A 10,206-nucleotide genomic window follows, 5' to 3' on the forward strand; every position below is an offset into this window, starting at 1 on the left:
AAGAAGAAGAAGAAGAAGAAGAAGAAGAAGAAGAAGAAGAAGAAGAAGAAGAAGAAGAAGAAGAAGAAGAAGAAGAAAGTAAGTTAAAATGTTGAGTAAATGCTTCCTTTGCCCAAAATGCTCGTGTTTTGGCAAGTTCTCTTACCTCCCTGCTCCATTTTCCCTGGATGACACACTGCAAGCTGTAAGCTGAAATGAACTCTTTCTTCTCCAGCTGACTTTTGGTCATGGGGTTTTGTCCCACCAATAGAAACCCAAGCCTGCTTGTTGTTGCTCGTGGTTAGACTTCTTACACAGGTTCAGCACATGAAAGGGAACCACTCATATTCAGGGTGGGTTATGACAAACAAACTTGTAAACTAACCAAGCCACAAAGCACACAGTAAATACTTGCCAGCTGAACACATGGATGGGCATAATTGAATGTTTAAATATTTACTCCTGCAATGTATGATGAAATGACAAGTAGCAGCCAACTCATGTTCACATTAATCCACACTCACATTTAAGAAAATGAGCCAACATTTAGTAGGAGGTTCATAAGTTCGAGGCCAGCCTGGGCTACAGAATAAGAACCTGTCTCAAAACAAATATTAGAGAGCAAAAAGCAATCAGATGTGGTGGCTCACACCTTCAATGGCAGCACTCAGGAGGCAGCACCAGGTGGATCTCTGAGTTCAAGGTGATCCCTGTCTCTAGAAGTAGTTCCAGGATTGTCAGAGCTACACATAGAAACTATGTCTCAAAATAAAACAAGAAACCAAACCAAAACAGGCAAATATCTCCATTTGTCTATATAATGAGGTGCATGATTCAGCTCAAGTCTCTCTCTCTCTCTCTCTCTCTCTCTCTCTCTCTCTCTCTCTCTCTCTCTCCTCTCTCCTCTCTCCTCTCTCCTTCTCTGCTGGAGACCTAGGTAGCTGATGGGCTCAGGCTATTATTGGCTTAGTTGATGCCCAGTCACAGAAGAGGACAATCTACTGAGCTCAGGAATTGAAATGCTATTCTCATCAAGAAAGGAATAACTTTAAAGAGATTATCCCAGCATGAAGTCAGTTCTGGCCTATGTTAACAGAGAAGAAAAAAGGCAGACTTTTTCTTCCCGAGAAAAGTATGATTAAATATGTTTGAGAGTGTTCAGACAACACTTTGGTTGAACACCAAAGACCCAGAAATAAAATAAAGAGGACACAATGACCAGGGAGGTAGCATAGCTGGTAAGGGGCTCAGAATGCAAGCATTAGAAACCGAGTTCAATCCCCAGGACCCAAGCGAAAAAAATCACATATGTAGGTGAAAGACAGGAAACCAGAACTGGGCAGGAAGAGCCAGACTGATCCAAGGAGCTCTGTAGCATGATTAATAACACCCAGAGACAGATATTGGGGTTCAACCTGAAGGCCAGAAAGCAAGACAGCCAGTCACTGGGTATTATCTCTACCTCATTCTGAAAGTGACGATTCTGCCTCCAGAATCCTCAGATGTTACTGTGTCTGAGAGCTGTCTCCTCCCATCTTATATTCCTCTCCAGGGCTGTGAATACAGGAATGTACTTTTACCACTCAGTTTCCATGGCAAACTAGTGTGGCTACTGGGATTAAAGGTGTGTGTCTCCACTGCCTCATCTGTAAGGCTCAACAGAGGGCTTGCTTTACTTTCTGATCCTCAGGCAAGCTTTACTTATTAAAATACAAATGACATATCACTATATTTACCCCTTTTGTCTAAAATAAAATGGAAAGCTATAACTAGTATAAGAAAAATTATATACAATAAGTACAATGTATATAAGATATACAGGATAAATATATCAACAATGTCTAATCCATTTGCATTTGACAAATTCAGAGAAGATACTCAATTCCTATCCTATCTTGGTGAGTCCAACGTCCTGAATCTAATTTACTTTCTATCATAACTTGCTTTTTGTATCAGGTAAAGAAGGAAAACTATAATTATAATCATTTCGTCTTCAACTCACTCAGAGATCCAAGAGAGAAACTATTTTTTATCTCAAGGCATGGTTATTTATTTATTTTTTTTACTGATTTTTTTATTGAGCTCTACATTTTTCTCTGCTCCCCTCCCTGCCTCTCCTCTCCCTATTACAACCCTCCACCAAGGTCGCCATGCTCCCAATTTACTCAGGAGATCTTGTCTTTTTCTACTTTCTACTTCCCATGTAGATTAGATCTATGTAAGTCTCTCTTAGTGTCCTCATTGTTGTCTAAGTTCTCTGGAATTGTTTTTTGTAGGCAAGCTTTCTTTGCTTTATGTTTAAAAAACACCTATGAGTGGGTACATGTGATAATTGTTTTTCTGTGTCTGGGTCACCTCACTCAAAATGTTTTCCAGCTCCATTCATTTTCCTGCAAAATTCAAGATATCATTATTTTTTTTCTGCTGTATAGTCCTACATTGTGTAAATGTACCACATTTTCTTTATCCATTCTTAGGTCAAGGGGCATTTAGGTTGTTTCCAGGTTCTGTATGACAAACAATGGCTGCTATGAACATAATTGAGCACATGTCCTTGTGGCACAATTGAGCATCTTTTGGATATATACCCAAAAGTGGTATTACTGGGTCTTGAGGAAGGTTGTTTCCTAATTTTCTGAGAAATCACCACACTGGCATCCAAAGGGGTTGTACCAGCTTGCATTCACACCAGCAATGAAGAAGTGTTCCCTTTTCCCCACAACCTCTCCAGCATAAGTTGTCATCAGTGTTTTTGATCTTGGCCATTCTTTCAGGTGTAAGATGGAATCTCAGAGTTGTTTTGATTTGCATTTCTCTGATGACTAAGGATGCTGAACATTTCCTTAAGTGTCTTTCAGCCATTTTAGATTCCTCTGTTGAGAGTTCTCTGTTTAGGTTGTACTTCATTTTTTAATTGGATTATGTGTTCTCATGGTGGCCAATTCCTTGAGTTCTTCAGAACCATCAATCATGAAGGAAATTTTAAGACTATGGTGCTCATCTTTCCCCAAAAAATGAATAATAGATGTTTGTCTTTGTTTAGTGTGCTGGTTAAAAGTTGTTGTGGACAATGGTCAAGAAAAAAGCTAAACAAAAGAGATTAGATTCTGGGTCCTGCTTTGAAAAGTAAAAAAGGGGAAGTGCTGTGGGATAATGCTTTGTACACTGTAAATACTTGTCACTCATATTGGTTTAAAAGAGTGATTATTGTCCAGTACCCAGGCAGGAAACACAGAATGGGCAATTAGACTAAGAGAATTCTGGGAGGATGAAAGGCAGAAAAGCAGTCACATCAGTCAGATGCAGAGGAAGCAGATAAGAATGCCTCGTTGAGAAAAGGTACCAAGCTCTGCAGCCATACATAGAAAAGAATTATGGGTTAATTTCTTGTTCACATCAGCATTGTTTGTTATAGACAGAATCTGGAAACAACCAAATGCCCCTCAACTGAAAAATAGATAAAGAAATTGGGGTAGATTTAAACAATGGAGTACTACACAGCAAATTAATAATAATAATAATAATATCTTGAAGTTTGCAGGCAGTTGGGTGGATCTAGAAAACATCTTATTGAGTGAGGTAACCTAGACCCAGAAAGACAAATATATGTACTCACTCATAAGTGGCTTTTAGACATAAAGCAAAAAAAAAAAAAACCCAAACAGCCTACAATTCACAATCTCAGAGAAACCTGACGATAATGAGGACACTAAGAGAGACATACATGGATCTAATTGACATGGGAAGTAAAAAAAGGACCTTTTAAGTAAATTGGGAGCATGAGGACCATGGGAGAGGGTTGAAGAGGAGGGGAGAAGAAGGGAGGGGAGGAGAGAAAAATGTGTAGCTCAATAAAATCAATAAAAAACTAAACCATGTATAATAAACAAGGCAGATAGCCCCTAAAAGAGCAAATGATGAGGCTATCCCCTGACCTCCAAAACAAAGACAAAACACACAAACGTGTGTTTCTGCACAGGCAGGAACACACACTCACACACACACACACACACACACACACACACACACACACACAGAATCTGCATATTAGAGACAGTGGGCTATTATTCTGATATAATGAATAGAAGTTGATCAATAACTGGATTCTAAAGTGTTCTTGTGATGACAAAAAATCTACGTGGCAGTGGCTAAGGCAGAATTCACCCCTGCAATCTTCCCGTGCTTGTATCCCTGTCTACAGGGGCAGAGAAATATCAGAGAATGCAGTGAGGGAAGAGAAAGTGCTGGAACGCAGTAAATACAGAGCATGGGGGTCAGGATATGAAAAGGTCTAAAAACAGTATCTCGGTATTTTCAGGGCTTGAATAGTCACGTGATCCCGAATGGGGAGTGGGACAGTCATCAGAGCTGTCAATCTGTGTGACCTGTGAGGACACAAGACTTAAGCCTAAATACTCTATTCCAGAATGTGTTTAGTATTGGCCCTCTATACCAAACAGACCTATCACTGAGAACACGATGACAGGAAATTTCATCTTATGAATTTATTGCACATGCACTGTATGTTCTCCACGCCCACAGTGTGCACAAAAGTAAAGAATTCCACGTCCTGTCCCCAATACCCACAGCACAGCCTCCTGAGGATGAAGGGAGGATGCTCAGTATTTATCTGGCAGGCCTTTGGGTCTGTAGTAATTGGGATCTTTGCCACTGCGGCCCCATCTGTTGGCTTCCTGGTCAGCCATGGAATCCTCATGTCCACGGCCTATGAGACTCTGAATGTTCTCTCTTAGATCACTAGGAGAAACAGACATGGAAGAAATCCACTGTCAATCATCATAGTCACAGTACACCTTCCCAGTTCTCCCATTAGCATGGAATGCACTGGAAGCAGGCCTACCCAGCTCGAGATGAGCGCTGGCTCTGTCCACAGCCCAGGATCTACACTGAGCATGAATGGAGGAAGAAACTGCATGGACAAGTGGGCAAGGACACAGATTGGCATGACCCTCTCTGGGGCTCATCTGCCCCTGGTCTCCCAGCATAGTCAATCCCTGCCACCCAGACCCAGCGTCCCAACAGTCTGTTTACCTGAGGACTTCAGCAGCCCAGACTCCCCCGGGACCCCTTCGGGCAGCATCATAGTTCCCTCTAGCATGGAAGTATTTGTCTGCACCTATCCAGTTGGCCTCCCTCATGTCAGTGTAGGCTCGCCACATGTCCCTAGTGCCTGGGTGCGAAAGACAACAGGAACATGACCTAAAGACTCTGCCTATGACTTAGAGAGGATGAAAAGGAATAAAGGAACTCATGGCTTGAGGCTGTGGTCAGAGCAGCCTGAGAAGAACGTTGTCCAAATGTAGTTGGTCTCTCCCGGTTGCTCCTGAGAGTTGTTAGAAGATGCTTCTGTGAGAGCTGGTGCTGCAAATCTCCCCTACTTGGGAGAGCTGGTTCCGGCACTCTGGAAAGATGGCCTCACCTCTTACTACAGGTATAGGAGAATTGGTCCAGATGGTAAGGGCTTAGAAGAGCCAGCTCTGCCCCTCTCCTGAGAGGGTGTTCCCAGTGGCCCAGACTGACCAGCTCAGCTTTCATCCAGACCCACATGCTGGGCCTTGGGCTGGCCAACCCTAGAAGCAGTCCTGTGGAAACCAAGTCCAATGACATCCTATCAAGTGGAGAGGGATGTTGTTCACAGCAGGTAGAGAACTTCTCAGGCAAGGCCTGGGATCTGCAGTGATTATGGTTTTTTTGCAACTTTGGCCCCATTCCTTGGCTTTCTGGGTAGACTCCAGGCTTTCCAATCCATGGTTCTCCATTCCAAAATAATACCAATTTAGGAGGCCCTGAAAGTATTTCTTGGCTATGCTGAAATCCAAGGAATGAGACAGGAGGTAAATCGGAGGGAGAGACAACCCCACTAAAAAGGTCCATCCTCCACTCCTACCAAGGAACAACCCAGTAAATACTGGAAGAGTTAAAAGGTAGGCGCAGGGAAAAGAAAATATCACTGTCTTGTGCAAGGGCCTCAGCCTGCTTCTCCTTTTCACAGCCTGCAACAAGATGGATTTGAGACCTCATCTTGGTCTTCACTTTGTTGTTGTGGGTTTATTTATCATGACTCTCCATCCTTTCCCTCCACTTCTGGATTTCTACAGCAACCAGACCCAGCAAGTAGAGACAGCAGGAGACGTCACAGGCAGGAATGGTAAGTGGCATGAAGCAGAATGAGCGTTTTCTGATATTTTTAGACGCCCAGATATCTGTAGCTTCTTTTCATTGGGCCTTGAATTTATTCTGAGCAGAGAAGTATTTGTCTGGGTTTGTAAGTTGGCTTTTAGATTGTCCCAATAGGCTCTCAACAAGACCGAAGTCCTACAGAGGCAGGAAACTTCAAAGAAGCAGACCTGGGGTTTCACTACATTGGTGGAAGATGTAAACTTCCTGTGGATTTTCACATTTTCACCCTGAAAGCATAATACTTTGAAGTGGTCCAGGGGGGTGAGTTCCTGGCCCTGTGGAGGGCTTCCCTAGAGACCCTAAGGGGGAATCTTTTCCTTGGATTAGACCGAGTTGGATTAATGAACATTGTTGAATCCTAGGCGGTGTCGTCTATGAATCTGGGTATGCTCTGCACGAAGAGAGGTGACACTGTCACTGAAGAAAGCTAACAAGTGGAGACCATATTCCAGCTGGAAGATCCCAGGAAAGTTTGTGCAGTAAGAGAAGACAGAGAATGCATTTTACCATGGCCACTGAGAAAAACACATCAAAGAGTGTATACTAACTACATTTCTCATGGCAGTGTCAAAATTTCTGACAGGGTACTTAGCAAATTCGGCTGTATTTTGGGTTGCAGGTTGAGGGGACTACATGGTGGTGGGATGACCAGTGTAAAATAAATAAGTAAATCATGATGTCGAAATACATGAGAACTTGCAATGTTGAATTTCCAGGAGTCCTACGTCCTTGCTCTTGGCTCTATGTCTAGAATAGGATGGGAATTGTGTGGAAGGTACTATCTGCAGGCATTGCGTGTTGACTAAGCTCATGTGTCTTTAGAGACATACTGAGTGCTCCCTTGCTCTCGAAGACTGGTTAAATTTACTGTCTGTGAATTTCACTGTGGAACACACTCTCTGGAAAGCCTTGGCTGCTGTCACTGCGTTTGGGGACTGCAATGGTTCTCCTCTTCCTCTCCTGGAACACTGGGATGTTACTCATTTCACAGTCCCAGACATAGAGGTGAGCTGTTCATCACCTTCCACAAGAGGGCAGCAGATCCCCTCTCCTGCTGGCGAATCTGCATCTTTCAAGTACAGATTGCTCCTATATTCCTGTGCAAAAGCTGCTGTACACACATTATGTGCTCTCAGACCAGGGGTCCTCACACAAAGAGGTCAACACTGACCATAAAAGTTCAGAACTACATAGGAAGAGCGACAATGTTCCCCTATCCAGGATACGCCACAAGTATGTTTGCCCTGAATTTTGTGGTCCCTGCTCTGGCAAATACTTGGAATCCACAAATACAACCTCCTGCCCCCATCCTTTGCTCTTACCTTGACCAGCTTCTTTGATGAACTCGAGCCACCTTTGGCTGTCAACTCCCAGGACCAAGAGACACAAAATGATGGCAATGGAAGGCTTCATCCTACTGTAGGGTCAGGGAAACACAAGGATGAACGTGCCATTTCATGGGGTGGAGGATGCTTCTCCAATCTTGAGCTGTGCTTGTATGTCAACACCAAATCCCACTGGATTTTATACAGGAATCCACACACATGTAGAGAGATGATGTACCTGGATTCCGGGGAGTTTCTTGCTCCCCATTTCCACGTGTTTCATTCGACTCCCAGTGCCTGAGAGTTTGCAAATGGACCCCAGTATAGAGCACTTTGCATCTGATCTTGCCAGCCAAAACCCAACTGTATAGGAAGCATCTGGAGAGGTCTCTGCAGTCTATCTGTAGAAGGCTGACCCCACCCTTCCCTGAATTCACACAGAAGCAGACAACAAATCCCCATGGCAACAGCACTGCCTCCTGTGAATTCTAATGCATCTAGTAGATTCAGGAGAGAGACCAAGCATGAAAACACAGCCAGTGAATGCTGGTGGAACAGAGTCTGCAAAGAGCAAATGCTGGAAAGTTCTGACAACTCACCTGGGGCTGTCAGTTCCTGCTGAGACCTCGGGTGAGCAGCTTGTGTTGCTTGCTGAGGAGATGTGGCTGGGGCTACCTATATATACTGTCACTTGGCTAGTGGAGAAATCCCCTTTTTGATCTTGCATAATCCCACCTGGCCATAGCTCATCTTTCAGAACACAAAGATTTCACTTGACACAGTTCGGCTTTCCCCAGATTGTGCAATCTACCTATGCTCAGGAACACATCATGTTGAGCTTCCAGAGTCTTCTCCATCCTGACTGGGAATAATCAAGGTAAGCACTTTCCATCAAATCATGCAGGGCCAGTGTCTAAGGAATAAACATTAATATTGAAAAAAGAAATCTGAATATATAATAATCATGGGGGTACATGCCAAATCCAAAACCTGAGATTATGTCCTTTCAAAGCGTTTTCCAGAATTAAGCTGGGCTGAGGATATAGGAGAAAAAACAGCAGAAATTGACTTTTGGCATCCACAGGGGTGAACTCAACACTGGGAAAGGACTTCTCCAGACTCAAGTGTGCTTATTCGTGAGCAATCGCTAAGAAAGATAATAAAGCAGATTAATTCAGATACTGTGATAAGCCAGGAACACAAAACAATAGTACAGGAATTTGCTTCAAAGTCATGAAGAACTAAGACACCATAAGCAGGCATGAGCAGAGCCCACAGGTTGTTAATACAGGGGTTCAGGCAGAAAGTGGCAAAGCACAGAACAGGAATGCTGGGAGAAAGCATCAGGAAACAGCTGTTGGAGATGGAGAAGCAGCACTAGGTGTTTGTGGTAGTTCACATATGACTCAGTTTCCATCTGGAGTCGATTCTGACTTATGAGGCATTTGAGTGGAAGCTTGCCTGCTCTGCTTTTTCCAATAATATTGAGAACTGTTAGAGACTCCTGATTTAGCCCATGGGAAAGAGCATTTTGCCCATCCGTGATAAAAGAACATCCTCTCTAGTAGAAAGAATATGGCTGACTCCAAACCTCAGGAACATCAGGATAGAAAGTAAGGGTGCTTCTGAGCAGCAAGAGCTGTTAGAGAGGAGGTTGCTCACTCAAGGACAGGAATGGTCTTGTGCTTAGATACTGACTGACCATCTGTGCTGCGTAATTTTCTGCCTTTGCTTATAAGGTTGTTCTGAAATAAACTGTGGGCTGTTTGGCTGTTTCGGCATAACCAAACAAAACTCCTGATTCTATCTTGTGTTTCTCTCAGTTCCTTTCATCTGATATTTCCTTAGCCTTAGCATCCCCCAATCCAGGAACCCTACCTGGCGTTGTAGCAGCGGGCTCCTATAGATTTTGCTATGTGAATTTATCTTATGAAAAAGTCCATTTAGGTCATCGGGAGCTACAGTTTGTTTTGTGCCCCTCCCCCATTCAAAAGAAAAAGTTGAATGTGTTGGCTTCCTTGGAGAAGGAAGGGATACAGCTAAAACACTGTTGGTATGATGAGAGCATCGCATTTGTTTCTCTGCTCTCTAGGACCCTGGACTGGAAGCCTGGGGACAGTGTTCACCCAGAAAGAAATAGCTCAGGGTTGGGTTCTTTTTTGCCTGATATTGTTTGTTACAAGAAGAGGGATGTGAGTATTTCATTGAAGAGATGAGATGATGTAGACAAACCGTGCAAACTAGAAGATGGTGAATCCTTGCAGGAAGAAGGAAGAATAGGCGAGGAGAATGGAAGCAAAGAGCTTTTGTTGGACTGCAAACCCCGGGGCAGTATGGTGGGTAAGGAGGATTTTGGTAAAGTGGTGCAGGATGAAGCAAGTCAGGCAAGGCTGGGCACCATGTTTGAGAATCTTTATCCTAGATTAGAGCCCACTTTCTTTTTTTTTTATTGAAAAAAAATTCTGCCTCCTCCCAGCCTCCCACTTCCCTTCCCCTCCTCCCGCCCCTCTCCCCCTCCCCCCATTCCTCTTTCCCTCCCTCTCCAGTCAGAAGAGCAATCAGGGTTCCTTGCCCTGTGGAAAGTCCAAGGTCCTCCCCGCTCCATCCAGGTCTAGGAAGGTGAACATCCAAACTGGCTAGGCTCCCACAAAGCCAGAACACGAAGTAGGATCAAAACCCCATGCTATTGTCCTTGGCTTCT

The 10,206-nt window shown here is 43.8% G+C and overlaps 1 protein-coding gene across 3 annotated transcripts in view; it reads right to left on the bottom strand.

Moving 5' to 3' along the window:
* The window catches only part of LOC101979158 (serum amyloid A-3 protein), a 33,432-nt gene extending 24,913 nt beyond the window's left edge, over positions 1 to 8,519 (bottom strand). Inside the window, exons 1-4 of one of the 3 annotated variants that reach the window (XM_013353675.2) lie at positions 8,105 to 8,268; positions 7,503 to 7,594; positions 5,032 to 5,170; positions 4,460 to 4,737 (exon numbers count right to left, since the gene is read on the bottom strand). In XM_013353675.2, coding sequence (XP_013209129.1) covers positions 4,599 to 4,737; positions 5,032 to 5,170; positions 7,503 to 7,594; positions 8,105 to 8,232 — 498 coding nt within the window. In that variant the 5' untranslated portion in view covers positions 8,233 to 8,268 and the 3' untranslated portion in view covers positions 4,460 to 4,598. Of the gene's footprint in view, positions 1 to 4,459; positions 4,738 to 5,031; positions 5,171 to 7,502; positions 7,598 to 8,104 lie in introns of those variants that run through there. The other 2 variants (XM_005366759.3, XM_026789099.1) reach the window with 2 other exon arrangements.
* Between the last annotated feature and the right edge of the window lie 1,687 nt (positions 8,520 to 10,206).

This window comes from Microtus ochrogaster, unplaced genomic scaffold (assembly GCF_000317375.1).
Source record: "Microtus ochrogaster isolate Prairie Vole_2 unplaced genomic scaffold, MicOch1.0 UNK14, whole genome shotgun sequence".
Taxonomy (NCBI): Eukaryota; Metazoa; Chordata; class Mammalia; order Rodentia; family Cricetidae; genus Microtus; species Microtus ochrogaster.